The 16,861-nt window shown below is 37.3% G+C and overlaps 1 protein-coding gene across 3 annotated transcripts in view; it reads right to left on the bottom strand.

Annotated features, from left to right (window-relative positions):
- LOC124170990 (ubiquitin-like modifier-activating enzyme 1) overlaps nt 1-12,987 on the bottom strand; it is a 76,517-nt gene extending 63,530 nt beyond the window's left edge. For all 3 annotated transcript variants that reach the window (XM_046550101.1, XM_046550102.1, XM_046550100.1), the window contains exons 1-3: nt 12,774-12,987; nt 12,491-12,667; nt 10,332-10,562 (exon numbers count right to left, since the gene is read on the bottom strand). In XM_046550101.1, the coding sequence (XP_046406057.1) occupies nt 10,332-10,562; nt 12,491-12,592 (333 nt within the window). In that variant the 5' untranslated portion in view covers nt 12,593-12,667; nt 12,774-12,987. The remainder of the gene's footprint in view (nt 1-10,331; nt 10,563-12,490; nt 12,668-12,773) is intronic.
- Between the last annotated feature and the right edge of the window lie 3,874 nt (nt 12,988-16,861).

Here is a 16,861-nt window from a genome sequence, read left to right on the forward strand (position 1 = left end):
CGTGGGGTGTCGTTATATCGAGGTTGCACTGTAGATAATTTATCCAATATACATCCAAGTCTCTTATTTTACCAAAACAACATCAAGGTAACAACAAGCATCAAATATGTCAATTATCCATGAAAAAAGTCAACTTTTATAACTCTTATGGTACATTAATCAAATGACAAATAAGAATTGCATAAGACACATAAATACTCCAACGTTAACAGAAGCTGGAGCCTTCCCACAAGCAATACATCATGAGAAAAAATGTGATCATATATGCAGAAACATACAGCTAGATCAATATGAGTGCATGATTGCCAATGCCTGGACTGAAACTGCTCAAAAATGATAAGTTCTAGTAGACCTGAGGTTTCATCAGCAAATAATTAACTTGTTAACTTTCAGCATGAAGGATAAAATGCCAGCCAACAAAAACATTGAAGTGATAAATGTAAAGCTGATACCTATTCTGAATAGTTGATAGCAATTTTGTCCATCTCTTTTGAAAAATTTGTAGCTATTTATATCCAAACTCTTGGGCATATTTTCCACACTGACAATGAACATGGGATTCAGTCCAATTCTATCGCACCCATGAAATAAAGATTCAAAAACAAATAAAGCAGGTTATATACACAAGCTAGTAATGCAGATTTCATACTTGTAAATTCATCTCCTTGAATAAACTTCATTAAATAAAATACAATGTCATAAGACAAACCATTCAAAACCAATATTTGCCGAATAAGAAAGCACTATGTACTAATAAAATTATAACTTAGATAAAATAAAAATGAGGATGACACTTCTAACTAAAGAAAGATTTGAATTTCTGACTAGATTTCATTTTGATTTATATGAAACAATAAAGACTTAGATTTGAAATTAATGAAGAACAATGATATTAAAAAGTGAACTGCTTTCCAGGGTAAAGCCTACTTCCCCCTAAGCCCTTCAATTGTTTAATTTGTGAGCAGTGGTGGCTCGTTCATAGCATAATAACTTTGCTTACTTTCAAACCCAATTATTATGTTTATCATAGCCTATCATAGCTTCGTGGTCAAATCGATACCAACTTTCAGGTGGGCAATGATTAATATTCTTTTCTGATATCCTCTAATTTGTTGAAACATGAATTTTTCTCATGCATGCTTAGTGATGTAAGCTGAGATGTCCCATTAAATTCAAGAAACAGATCTCTACAACTTATAACTACAGGGAATTTGAAGATAACAGCAGAGAGAAAAATATAGTTGTGATAATATAGTTATTGAAGGGATGAAATTCAGGTGGTAAATTACCATGAGTAGAGAAATGGCTCTGCTGTAATCCTTTGCTTCCCAATTAATATTAGTAATAAAAAGGATATCTTAAAAACTAACCACCATATAATCAGATACCAAGTTGTGCAGAAAGTTGCTATTCCTACCAGCCAAGAATCCTCATCAATTTAGCACACTTTCCTAAATGAGACTTTTCATCCTCAGAGCTAGGCCATGGGTACAGAATTCTCTTTCATTGAAGGAGGGTGCCCTCCAGGATATGCTAACTAACCGGATTACAATTTGATGATTTCAGATGATAACTTTTTTTAGGATAATGACTACAATGATTCATCCACATGAACAAAGTCTTCGTTTAATTGCAAGAGACAAGATCGAGGGATTAAAGAAGTTAAAGGCACAATTTCTATACATTGGAATTTGAGGTCATCTATAGCCCTTCCAGATACATTTAGTTTCGGCGTTTAAAAAACGTAATCATCACAATAGAAAATTTAAATCAAAGAAGTAACACTAGAGTTACCAAGTGACCCAACCATTATCTCAGAGGTAACCCTTTCAACTTGAGTAGTGTATTCATTATTCCATTTTTTAAAGTCACTGAAGAAAAAGTATTGCAACAGGAATTTTGATTTTTCAAAACCATTTAATTGGCTATATTGATGAAAATAATTTGTATAAATCAGCTATGAGTAATTTGTACTTTTCTGGAGGAAATATTACATAAATCATTAGATTGCATGAAAATTGCAGAGCATGTAGACTAACACTGTCTCAACCTTCCTCCTAAGATAGAGCACACTGACCAACAAGCTCAGCCACTGTAAAACTTTCCGCGCCTATACAGTGATTTTAAAGTCATTTGGTAGAAGAAATATAAATGATTGGTTTGTAAACCTTGCACAAATTTTGAACTTGGATGTCCTACTAACAATGAACACCAATTTGTTATAAGAATGGTTAGCTAAATATAAAATACCATGGGGGAAGGAGATGCAAAATTTAGACAGCAGAATAGCCTATCCAGGTGGACAAAAAACTCCAAAAAGGAAAAAACAAAAGTAAATCATAAAATGATGGGTACTAGGTTAGGCTTGGTAAGAATAAACAAAAAATCCGATGACATTAATTAAAAACCTACCACCTCTGCTCGAAATAATAATAAATGGAGCTTTCTAATGAGTGATTATGAGGGTTTTCATCAAAATTCGTGTAGTTTTCTTATATTCATTAAAGACTTTAATTCGATCGAGTCCCATGTCGCTAAGGACTTCGGTTTGTTTTACACGGAAAACAAATCTCATTCCACCGTCGTTAAGCAACTTCATAATAAAAATTTTCTACTAATAAGGGTCTTATTTATATTTCAGTCGACGCTTGAGTATTTGCACCTACGGCCAGGCGTGTTTACCCGATGCATTTGCTCGCAAAGGTTAACATTAACACATCCATCATAAAAATTTCACTATATATACGCCCATGCATGCTCAGAAAACGGCCCGTGCTCTAATTTCATGCATCTATTCGAGAATCTGTCTAGTCACGGCCTTGCGCGGGCAATTGCATCGTGAAAACACAGGCTCTCACATCGCAGATATCACCTATCCCGTGTCATGAGAATATTTTTATCATATTTCTATATAATTTATCATAATTTTCATTGTTATTACTACTTGTCAGCAAAATCCGCATTGAAGTAAAAAGACAATTTCCGAAATTCAAGAGCTTAAACTTGTTAAGTTTCTGTTCTGCTCAATGAATTTCATTGGTTATGGTTTTCTGGGTAAACAAATGACGCTCGAAATACGATGGGATTAATGTCCCATAAGAATGCGCGTAGACAATTAATGTGACAATCTAATTGTTGACCGACCAACCATTACAATAGTAAATACTCATTTATATTCTAAGTAAGGTGATGAATGGCATGTCTCAAGATAAATCATTCATTAAGGTACGTTTCATAGCAAGTTAGATCTCTCCTCACTCTAGTCACCCGTGTTTGAATGTTTATATTTTGATTGTATCTCCTTCAACGAGAAGTTTGATAAGTTATTTGTTTAGCGGTTATATTTGGCAATGGCACATTTGTGCAAAAATCGAAAACATTAGGCTATCGTCCTCGACAGTGATATAAATAATTATCGACTGCGTTCTACGTCTCCGGTATCAGATTCGGAATAATATAAGGACAAGAAAAAACATCCGAGAAAATAAATTATACGCATAAGCGATGCAGTGCAATGTATGACGAATGGACGAGACATCTGCGAGTATCATCAGCAAGAATCGCAGAATTAAACTCTTGTTATATATGTAAGATAGTAATTGATGATTTAGCCATGATTTACTGTCACGACGAATAACATTATAACATCAAGTCGAAAGTGTTTGCACGTTCGGAATTTTAGAGATTACTACGAAAAAACAGACGTAAAAGAAACTCACGTAATCTCCTTTGTAAAAGTTTCCAATCGCCGAGTGAAACAGCGGAAGTATATGTTGAAATTATCGTTAATGCGAGCTTAAATACTATTCCTATGACTGCCGTTAGAGTACATACATACATCCCTTTAAGCCGCGATATAAGCGCGTAAAATTACTTTCCAGTACAATTATAACGACACATAATTTATAATTTGACGAAGTAATCTTGTTTTCCCAAAGACAGCCAGGAAAACTAGGTAGTGTTGACACTATCACCGGATGTAAACAAAAGCTACCATCTTAGCTTCGCCGGGTCAAGAGCCAACTTAAATTGATCAGGCAATAGTCAAACGTCAGCTGAACTTGAAGGAAGCCCTCAGTCCTTCAGATTTTTTTAAATATTAAAATAATGACAGCAGCAACCAAAATGACAAGCATCAGCACAATGGCAGGAAGAGTGTGGGCGATAGAAAATTTCTGAATGAGGCTCAAGATGATAATATATGAATCTACAAGATGCAAACCGGACAACCTAGCCACTTATTTAAACATTGAAAGAGTGAAGATGAAAAGAGTGCAAATAAGCCAGACACAAGTGAAGAAATACAGGCATCCTGTCTTCATGCACTAAGACACCCGAGCATAAAAGCTCATTTAGAAATTGCAAGCGAAGCCAAAAAAGACAGCAAAGAAATTCCAACTGACACTGGAACTGTAATAGGTGTCAAAACTTATTATCACCCATTACATTAACTAGACAAGAAAGCTGACGCTGGATTCCCCTACTGACAAGTGGCCTTGTCCATTCTCATTCTTCCAGACCAACTTTCGGTCAATACTAAATTCAAAGAAAAAAATTGTCGGAAATGATTAGGCTAAGACCTTACATCACATATTTTCCCCAGAAAATGAAGTCGATTTCCAAAAGAAGTAATGGCAAACAAGTAAAAAAAAGGCAATAATGAAGTATGACATAATTTCAGGCTAGAGCTATCTACTATGCAAGAATGGCCCTTTGTATTATCTCTTAAAAATCATTTTATAAAGAAAAAAGAATTTTAATTCATAAAACTTTCCGTAATAAATTCTTGTTAACCTGTTTAAATGAGAGGGAACTAATCCAGGGATGAATAAAAAGAAACATTCAAGATCAGCATTCAGAGAAATTCTTAAATTGGTATCCAAGCTCTTTCTCCACATCTTTTATGCCTATTCCATTTTTTTAAATTTGTTTTAATGAGGGGAAGGGTAGGAAAGAGAGGAAGGTTATGCGGAACTGGCTACAGAACTAACAGATGGGTATTCCAAAGAATTATTGATCTAAAAACAGATAAACCACACTATATTGTAGTAACTTTATCAATATAAGCAGGTGTGCGAACAAGTGGCTTACAGGTGTTGGAATGAAATAGAATTGGCAGATGTGGTAACGTTAATAATCAAACCTAACATCCTTAAAAGCTACGAAAGGCAGGATACAAGCTCCCTCAGTGATAAAATGGACAAAATCGCAATTGGAACATTTCTCAAGAATATAAAGATGGACCAGACCTAAACCTTGGCGGTTTGTGGGGAAAAAACCTAGAGCCAAACTTGGTCAACTAGGATACTAGGCAGTGATGCTGATTCCATGGGGCCTGAGGGGGCCCGAGCCCCCTTGAAAATTCATTATGGGCGTGAGGAAAAAATATGTCTGGCTTGTCGATTTTCCCCAGTGTCCAGATATCGAGATACGAGTTATCAGGGTTCTAATGTTGACCGTATGACTCTTCTAAAATGCTTAAAAAACTTAAAACTCGCTACTTTACCTGGGGAAAGATCCTCGGTTTGGGCCCCCCCAAATATTTTTTGTAAGTCGGTATCCCTGATACTAGGTCAACGCAACAATGACACCACTTGATGAGCTTGTAAGGAACTTAGTTTGCAAAATATCAGCTTCAAAAGTGCAATCCAGTCAGCCTTCGTACACAGACATTTAATAAATAGGAAAAGGCAAACGTGATGGGAAGAAATATACTTTGAAAAATATTTTTGAAGTGTATTGACTGACATGATCCCTTTATGTAGAAGTGTTAATGTTGCGCACCCCGAGCACACAACGTAACAAATACAACCCCAAATACAGCCACCTTTATTCTGAGGAGAGGCCCACACTACCGATCATTTGGTGGAAAGCTTGCCATATTGGGCAAATGGCCACAGTGGAGCACCTAACATTCAGTGTGGAACCTGTTAATGGATGTTGCTCCATGTATATTTGAATGTAGTGACCACATCACTTGATATAATTTTGGAAACTTGGTCAATGATAAAAATTTGTAACAAAATTTAGTAGAAGTTTAAAAATTATGCCTGGCACTTGATGCAAGCTCGCCCAGGGCAGAGTCAGCCAAGCAGGAGTTGATGTCATTTGGTGCTCTATTGCAAGCTTCTACAAGTTTTAGATCGCTGAGACTTGAGAATACCTTTAAAACCCCCAGTGATGGTTTACAAAAAGCAATTCCACGCTCGTGACAAAAAAAAAACTATCAACAAAGATTTCTTAGACAGGCTTTCCATATGCGCACGTCCAACAATTCTACCAGCAAGCTGTAATAAAAATCTTCAGTTTTTCGATGAATCATATCGCAACTAATAGCAACATAAAATAAATGTTTTATGCGAAATAGCTTGCAATTAACGGCAGGGATATCTTCACTCGCCCTATCAATCCCATAGTTCTTTACCCATTCCAAATTGTTCCAGCTCAATTCCATGTACACCAAAGGGATTGTTGACACAAGCCACAAAATCACAATGCATTACGAGACTTTGGTAGTTGGAGGGAAAGATGAGTTACCATGAAAAAAATCATCCCGATTCAGCCTTTCCCACTCTCGTAAATTTAAAATAATGAATATGGGGGCATCCATTAATAAGTTAACACATTGCGTACGGGGAAATTTAAATTTCTAGGAACGCCAATTTGGAAATATGCTCCTACTAGGGCGTAATGCCTTCGGTTTAAACATGGTTAAAAAGCTAATGTTTAGAATATAACTTTACCCAATCAAACGAAACGAACGAATAACGAACAACAACTGAAAACATACTAACGAATATGTATTGTACGCTTTAAAATTGTTTAGGTTGACGCGCATAAATGACGAGAATCTTTGTCATCCGTACGGAACGTTCGGGGAAAAAATGACGAGAATTCTCGCCTTCCGTACGCAACGTGTTAAGGTGATTTTACGTCCCTCCCTATAATCACATGTGAGATTGTTAAAAATGCATATTTAAAGTGTAAATACGTTAATCTATGATACATTGCATTAGATTTGTTACAGAATGTTTAATCCTTTCGAGCCGGATGTTAGGTGGAGCCGATGGGAATTTTCAAACACATAATACCTGACGTTGGGCATAGCTGTCGCAGATTTTTCAACGCAAATGAGCGGATGTCAGCTCTGGCTGATGCGAGGGAAAAGAAGCGGCCGCTGAAGTAGCAACTGTCTGATACATTCAGGCCCAGCCGGGGACCCAGCTTAGCGAGTCCTTAGGGCCACTCCCCATGCAATAAAGCCTGACCCTCCCACTCATTTATGATCATCCACACAGCAGGAATCCGTTTCGAAGAGGTTATATTGTCAATAGTTTTTTCAATGATATATTTTGTTGGATACTACAATTTTTTAATACAGTAAAACCTCTCCACATCTTAAAGTAGGGGACCAAAATTTGGGCAATTTGATGTATGGAGGTTCACTGTAGAGAGGTTTTAGTGATAGGCACCATGTTTTCATATCCTTTGGAAATGGAAGGCACGACTGTCTTTTAAGCCATTACATTTATGTGTTTAAACACACACGCATGCATCAGTGAACATATATTTATTATTTAATAATTACAGAAAGCGAGAACTATCCCATGATTTTTACCATGATTCGATGAGATCTCTCTTAATTCAACAGTCACTAACAATTGATTAGGATAGTTGGATACCTTTTTTCTTATTTACTGTTAGGTTTGCTCTCATAATGAACAATATGGCACAACTAATGATTAACGTAAAAATTACAGCATAATAAGGTATATAAGAAAAAAAAGAGTGAAACATTTATTGCTGAAAATGTCACTCCATGAACGTAATTGCAGCTGCATTAATGGTCTCTTGTTGTCTCGGTACAATTTGCGGAGGTATTTTGGCCATCTCGGGGGTATCTCCTTCGTATGATAAGTGGAGGCTTTACGATATAAAGAGGTTCACTACAAAGAGGTTTGCCTATAAATTTACATGTAAATCAGACGGGACCTTAGGGGGGTGGTATGATGTAAAGAGATTCACTACATAGAGGTTTTACTGTACTTTGAAATGAATTCTTCATTTTGTTCTGTGCGTTAGCAATTTTAAAACGAAATTTTAATGTTAAAAATAACGTTCTTCCAGACTTATAGCCTTATTAGCTTTTATTTACTAATTTTGTTGTTATTAACTCTAGAAATCTGTTTAAAATTCGAAAATGCTGAATAAAATCTTAGTAATTCTTTTAAAAGAGTAAATTATTGAAAATCAAATAGTGCTTGGTTGAAAAAAATACTGGTAATGCAATAAGATAACCGTGGATTCTTGCTATGATAAGGTTAGAGGGTGTAGTCCAGTGCCCGGGGTAAGGAACGGGTTGGTTGAGCTGGGTCTCAAATCTGAGGGGCGAAAATACCCAGGCAACTTACCCCCACAATAGAGCTCCGTACAGGGAGGTTTATAATATTTTCATGCTACCCGTAGCATTGAAAATTATTTCCAATAGTAGGCGCCGGCAGGAAAGGGTGAATTATTTTTATTTTTGATTAGCTAAGACTAGTATTTCAATTTACCAAGAACTTAATTTTACAGTGTCTCTTTCAAAAAAAAAATTATGTGATACTGCAGTATACTCCCTTAATGCCTCACGTAATTAATAGCCCCCTAGGTGACTGCAGTAGCATTCTGGTTCATTAACTCCATCTAGGAGAACTATTCATCAAGGGAAGTAATCACTCACTTAAGTGTTACTAACAGTGACCCACTCATTTCAGTTCATGATATTAACTTATCTAAAAAGAGGGTGAAAGCTGTCAATTTTTTATTCAAATATCTTCAGAAGAAAAAAGCTAATCAAAAACAGGAAAGATATTAGTCCCTATATCCTTTAAATCTTACCCTAATAAACAATAAATATTGGTAAAAGAGTACATTCAATTCCAGTAGAATGTAAAATACCAAACTTAATCATGTTGAGTCATCCTTGACCACAACTGTTACAATTCAGGATTATGCCATGGATAGTTGTTCAAATTTCCTATTATGCAACTTTCTTCTAATGTTTCACTACTAAATGAGTGAATTTTAATGGCTCCAAGAGTACAAAAGAAAAAGTGAGACGCAATTATGGGGAACAAAACATAAATTCTAATAAATTAGAACTCAAATTTGATAAGCAATTTCATAATTTAATAATTTAATATAAAAATCAAATTTCATAATGAACAAAGTAACAAAAAATTCATAATTGAAGTGCAGCACGAAAATTTTGTGAAAAATTATAAAATTGGTACAGAAAATAAATATTAGAATAATTTTTAAAACGTTAATAATAAATAAAAACCACCTGGATATCAGAAACTTGAGTTTGTATATACAACACACAAAATTTCTAGATCCTAGTGTTGAATAAAATTTAAACTACAGCCCAATATAGAGAAGTATTCTCAACCCATCTTAGATCCACCTTCCTCGAATTCAAACTTTTATGAAGTGAACAGAGACAACAAAATAAAAAAAGATATTCGCAAAAAAAAATGTTTTTTCGCTGGTAACAATTTGAAGATTTTCAAACTGAAAAAGAATTTAAGACAAAGATACCGCTGTATATTAGCAGAAGACGCAGAGACCGTAATTAGCTAGAAACAAGTAATCATCAGGACCACTTCATCTACTCTTGAGCAGTATGTCAAGAATTCACCTGCCATAATAATGACGACAAGGTTATTACATACTTCGCGAATGTCGGCTCTTCAACAGCGGCAGATACAATTTGGCAAACGTAGTTCATTGATAGCGCCATCGCTTAGCGAAATGCATCATTCGTAGTACAACTTTTCCTTCAGTAATTCTATAATGCGTATGTCATTGCTTCCGGCTACTTTCTTTCTCTCCCCATAATTCAAACAAACCCCCTAGACGTAGAGGAAAATTAGTACATATTGAACAAATCTACGAATAGCGGTGAATGAATTTATGGTTAATTTTTGAGCTTCCCTCCGGTCAAAGAATATAAAAATGCAAAATTGGCGAGTGCAGTGCAGCATGGTATCAGTACCTTGATATGCAAGTCGTTCAGTCCGCCCAATGCGGCAACAACAGCCTTAACATGCATGTAATGGGTCACTTCGTTTCAACAACCTGTATATTCGTCACACTCATCTGATATTCTCATGACTACATAAATAAACTATTGTTTACATCAGAGCGCTCTCCGCCAACCGCGTAGCGGCGTGCCTGATCGGAGTCTGCAATCAGCTGACTCCGGAATTTTGGATAACTCATCATTGACTCGATGACCTTACATATGATTCCACATTCATATTTTTAATTAAAGAGAAATTATTTACCTGCGATGAGAGATCACTGTATCCACATATCTCTTGATCGTGAAGAGTGACACTTCTCACTCCGGAGAGGATGACATTTTTCGCTACCTCCACTCCCAATCCTCCCATTCCCGAAATAAGCACATCACATGTTGCCATTTGCCGCATCGCGTCATGTCCCAAAACATACAGCTGCCGGGAATACAGCCCCTCGTCGATATCAACATGTTGAACTCCATTTGTATCCATTGGCTGTGGAGGAAATGTTTACAATTAGAACTTTAATTATAGTTTTAAATATACAAAGAAATTGACGGGCATAATATTGTCATGCGGAGGCGCACAACAACTTCAGCCAACTAATAAATTTCAATTTGAAAAAAAAATATCAAGCCCTATAATTACATAAAGGAAGTCGGCTGTGTTCCCGAAACGCCTGCTAAACGGCTAAAGATGCGGAAAAAATAAGGCGCAGGCCAAAGCAGAAAAATTAACAATATTTGGCAAGGTATTCAGAGATTTGCAATCAAAATTTATCACAATACAGGAGAAAATTCATGTCAGAGGAAGAACACACATGCAGGAAACTGTTCTAGAACCTCGTTCACACGACCATAGACACCAAAAATATATGCTACGGCAACAACGCAAGCATTAAAATTCACTACTCCAGTCACCCTTCCCCGCCGATTGAGACGGTAATTGCCCGATTGACGTCACTTCTACACTGTGAAAAAGCAGCGGAAGGAATGTTTCCAACTAACTCCCTAAAAACGTGTCAAATACACACCGGAGACACCGATCGATACCAACATCTCCATGATAAGGCTTACCTCCACCTTTACTGATTTAGAAATGCACCCGTGCGCTGTATTTCACTACTACCAGTCAGAAATATATAACATCCAATTTCCTCTTGTTTCAGACGACGCAACACTACCCTAAGTGGACAACGATGTATAAAATTAATGGGACGCTTAAATGAGGCTTTTCGGAATACGATGACTCTCCACCGCAAGTTGACAATCGACATTCACATACGGGTAGGCTAGGAGCTGCTGCGCTACGTCACGGTGACGCAGAGGGGAATTAAAATAACGGGAACCAACCGAATCGAATAAATACGTCAATTCATTGAAATAGTCACCTGTAAAACGGGAAAGCTAAACAAATCGGACGAAATGTCAGAGCAGAATTTAAGGGGTGAGACAACAGTTCAATATCAAAAACATTGTAGGCCGCGAGTGAAGACTTCGGCCAGCAGAGAACGGACCAAAACAGCGCGGGAGTCCTTCGAGTGATAACTGCAAGAATGAATTTAAGTTTGAAGATATTAAGACCCTCTCGATCCTGGCGCATGAAAAATTTTCATCGCCCAAAAAAGAATCTAAGTGAAATAATTGGTATTGCAGTGAAGAGAAATTTAACACAACTGGAATTGAGTTCAAGTGCATTGTTTTGACGATACAACACATACAGAGAGATACGTACTATCGCAAACTTGGACTGGAAAGAAGATCACTTGGGGATTACATGCACGAATTCGGAACTAGCTCATCGATCGCCACGCTTGGAAAAATCTTATTTAAAAATATATAGCAGGACATGGTGACGGAATCTGATGGCCAAGGTAAAGTTTGACTTCAGTTACGCATGTTATCAATCATTCACATAGATCAACTATAAATACTTATGAAATTGGAATAAGAGTATAGATATGTGAAAGCAAAACATCCTAGCAATTTTGGAAAACAACTTCAGGGTTGTATGCACATCCAATGCAGTACCACCTCTCAGCAAAGTAAATTGAGATAGATCCATCACCAAATGAATGTCATAGTGAATGACTTCCGCAAAGAGAAATTGGTCTTAACAGATGGCATTTCTCTGGCTCGATACACAGGGCAAAAAATACAACACCTGAAATTGCGACTACTTTCGCCGCGTAGCTCTTCATATCAGCAAGGTAGGCCAACGGCCACAATATGAGCAAAAACTGGAGGTAACTACTAGTGCCTCTCCAAAAGTCACCTGGCAAACCTCTTGCCGATACGGGTAAGAAGAAGTAAACACACGAATCCACTACAGTCCACAAATAATCAAGAGAAATTCACTGCTACTTAACATGTGACACAACTGGCGCCATGTAATAGATAACTAGATATCAAGCTAAAATTTACCTGTTCCACCATGTTACTTGTACTTGGACCGTCAGAAGTACTTCTTCGTTTATTAGGTGTAGGGGGTGAAGACGATCTTTTCCTTTTCTCTCTTGAGGACATAATACGTAACCACAATGAAGGTCTTAATTCGCATTAATTTATCACAAATTAAGCAAACTCATGCCAAAAGCTAATCTGAAATGAAGTCACTGCAATTAGAATGAGGGGAATTTGCGACATGACTCTTGCCAAACAACGCTGCGATTGCCAATTCAAAAAAATCATGAATCCAAGTGATTACCTCAAACCGGCTAAGAATTCATGTGCACCTTGATAACGAAAGAAACCAGAAAACCATGTATAATTAGCGAAAATGAATTTATCAATTGTACTGTACTTCTTCCAAATAAAAAAAAAGTATTCCCATGAATTCCTCGGAAGATTCTCTGACTCAAAACACGTTTACCCAGACCCAAAATTAACAATGAATTTCTTTTCTCACTTGTTGATAACAAGCGCCACTTGCTACTGAAAATGAAAGTTATACAAAAACAAATGATAGACGATTTACTCCTACCCCACTTTCATAATTTTGTAGTAGCATATTATTCGTGGTTGGTGATTATAGTGAAAGGTTGATTAACATTCTTTCTTCGTTATAATATCTAATAATCACGGAACAAAAAAACTTTCCTCCGAGAACGAGAGATAAGAGATTCTATAAAGACTCATCATTATGAAATGGCCACGATTACGAATGCTGATTGATGCGCCATGCAAGGAGATTCGACTACAAAGAATGAGATACCGTAACCTCGTTTTAAGCATGCGCTATTAGAGCCAAGTTATAGCTCTCATGTTATACGTTTCGCTGCAATCATTTAAATGGACAAACTCAGGATATGATGGGAACAATTATGTGAGTGCGACTATGCGCTGGCGGCCATATTGCAGAAAGTCAGTGTTTCGGGCTTTGACCTGTAGGTGGCGGAGAAGGCGAAGAGTTGATCATCTACTCTGGAGTTTACTTCGATCAAGCAGCGCGGCATTTTTCGCATATTTGAAAAAGCTGTAATCAAGTTAATGACTAAGATTGCCTTTTGGGAGCATTTCCGAAATATTTTAGACATTAAAAAAATTTGTAAGGCGATATAAATAGAGATAAATAGAAATTTCAAATATTTAAAGGCAAATTAGATTAGGAAGTAAAATTTATTGCAGTGAAATTGGAAGAATGTCCTCATTGATCAAGGAATATTCTAGTTTGTCTACGTAGAAACAGTTGGTGTGCTCAGTCATTGCCAAAAACATGTTAATAAAAACTGATTTAATTATAATATTTTACAAAATATGACCATTAATTAGCTTTCGCCATTGACATCCCATGAGAGTGGGTGGTTCCCTTGAGCATTTATGAAATGGTCACGATTACGAATGAAGATTGATGCACTATATGCAAGGAATGAAATATCGAAGCCTCGGTGGGAATGAAATATCGAACATTTGCTGTTTGCAGTTGAGTCACTTCACAGAAATGAAATAAATTATATTTTCCTACGAACTCTTAATTCACATATCGTCGGTAAAATTTTACCAATTTGATTAAAATAACCTGCATGATTTGTAAATAAGCCATTATGAGGCCTAAATGCAGACAACATCAACTTATCTTTGACAAAAATCCGACGATATATTGTCGCAAATAACTCAAGGACTAGACGACGGATCTAAAAACATAGAAATAGGGGTTTCGTTATTTTTCTAACTCTATCACATTAGACAATAGAGGAAAATTGGTGAACAGGCCCTTAAATTTTCCCCATATCAATCTATTAACAATGCTCACAATTTCTCGATCTTTTGGAAACTTGTCCTGGTCTAGTTGCCCTGAGGACCTCATTAGGTCACCCTCGGCCGAACGATTGGCAACACCTTCTCAATCAGGTCGCCAAGAGCAAAACACTTAAAACCTATTCGCCCTCACATTAGGTCGGCCAACTGTCGATGGTGAAAATCATGCATGGATCCTTGCAACGCCTGAATGAATTCTTTAACGTCACGCCTTGCGCGTACGTATGGGTGAATGAAAAAGTTCGTCGCAGCACAGAAGTGCGAACGGTCCTCTCGCTACGCTCCACAGTTTTTTTGTTCATTAACGAAGGTGACCTCGCCTTACACCGACTGTAGACTGTTCAAAATATCTGTGCGGGTGAGAAGGTGGGGTTTCAAGCAATTGGGGTGGGCGGAGGATGTTTCTCGACATTAAGATATTTCATTATCAACGAAAGATTTCAGGTTTTATCACAGGATAATATGCAAAAAATTATCTGGAAATGCCAATCGGGTGAGTGACAACCATTCAGCTAGAAAATCCGATAAGAATTTCTGCATTTAATTATCTTTATTTTGTTTTGTATTAGACCAGTATATCAATTTTTCCTTATAAAACGTAGATGTGAATACACCTAACGGCCAACGGGAAGTTCGCCCCGTGTGTTACCCTCAGTACTCTCCCTACCCCGCCTGCTGAGTCCACCCACTGTGTTCGAGCTTTCAGGAAGGGCAACCACCCAAAATTGCTTCATCCCAGTGGTGGATCCAGGGTAGTGACAAAGGGGAGGCTAATATTATGATTCTATCTAGGGTAAATTGAATGCCCAAGGGGGGGCCCTCCTAGCCCCTCTCTGGATCTACCTCCGGATTGTAATATACCAAAAGTATGCAAAATAGGTCCTAAGTTTAGAGCTAATTTGTATTTCAATTCGTCAAACAAGACAAATACTAAGGAAAATATAACTAAACACTTTTTTGCAAAGTGGTAACCCCCAAATACTTCGATTTTACCTAGTGTGTGTTTCCGCCCAATGGGGGGGGGGGCGGGGGGGTGCTATAGCCCCCTTTTCTGTCCGTGAAGCAGCACTCACCAACACGTGAAGCAGCGGCGGATCTACCGGGGGGGGGGGGCTATAGCATACTGCATACGCGGACCCAGCCCGAAAATGGCGACGTCATCCTTTCATAGCCGCGGAAACCTGCAAACGCACATCATTTTTAATAACCCATTCTACTACACATACATGACCCTACCCGAAAGGCAATAATAAATAATTATACGATGGACACTAACAATAAAAGGCTGCAAATGCCTAAGTACATGCCTATTACATGCTTTGGGTTGGGATGAAAATTTTACAAAATAAGCTACCCACTTAGTGAAGTCAGATAATAATAGAACACCTTCCCAAGCGTTTCTCTCCGTAAATTCTAGGAATACGATGGATATCACAGCAGTGAAGATGTGCCTTGCTCTAAGAGCGTATGGCTTGAAAATAGTGTACAACATACCTGTTCTAATTCTTACCATGATCCATATCGAAATTGTGCAAAAATAACCAAAGCTCTTCAAAATCAGAAAGCTTAATAAAATTTCCACTATCAGGACTCAAAGCGACGACATAATATAAGTTGAAAGATTATTGATCATTAAATAAAATTCCAATCTTTCAATTATGTAAATAAATATCGCGTGTGCAGTCTAATGCTGAGTATATTCTGGGAGATTCACGATCTTATTCTTAGCAAACCGCGGCGTCGGCGGCGTCCACCTTTATTTGCAAATGCCAACTCACTGAATACACCAATGCCATCACTGCTTAGAATTCCTCGCAAATAAAAACTTCTTCTACTACCCTCTCTTTACAACCACTTCCTCTCTATGAACGGATATAAATACCCTCCACTGGAAATCTTGTGCATTCCCATTGAAAAAGTCAGCTACGGCCAAGAAATGTTGAGCAACAGCCGATATAGTGCGCGGGGTAAACCCGGAAACTCTAAATACAGCTGGAAAGACCCACGGATGCTTTGAACAGGAAATAGGATATGGCCATCAAAACCGTCATATGAGGTACTTCACAGAATGAAAATAATCGCTCATAATGCTGGTCCTTTCTTGGACGCTTTAGGTAGAGTAAGGCGACAGTGGGATCCCTATTTCTGTTTAAGGTTTGGCTACACCCCGCACAAATATTTTCGTCGCTCCTGCATTCATTCGGTTGGTGACTAAGCCCTAACGTCGCTGTTGCTGATGAGGGTAGACCGTGGAATTAGCCACGCGCGAGAAGTTAACACAGTGTTTCGCAAAATTTCTCAAGCCACCGCCCCCTTATATTCATATACCTATACTCAACGCCCCCGAATCGGTAACTTTAAAATAATAATGAAAATCATAGACTAAATAACCAAATAATAATTAAATTAAAAACAATTACTAATCGAATATTTATTCAGAATCCAATGGATGCATAGTTTTCATAGTACATTTATGAAAATAAGCTCTTATAGAAATTTTTTTTTTAAACCAGCCTTTATATTTAGATTACAGGGGAT

This window comes from Ischnura elegans, chromosome X (genome assembly GCF_921293095.1).
Source record: "Ischnura elegans chromosome X, ioIscEleg1.1, whole genome shotgun sequence".
Taxonomy (NCBI): domain Eukaryota; kingdom Metazoa; phylum Arthropoda; class Insecta; order Odonata; family Coenagrionidae; genus Ischnura; species Ischnura elegans.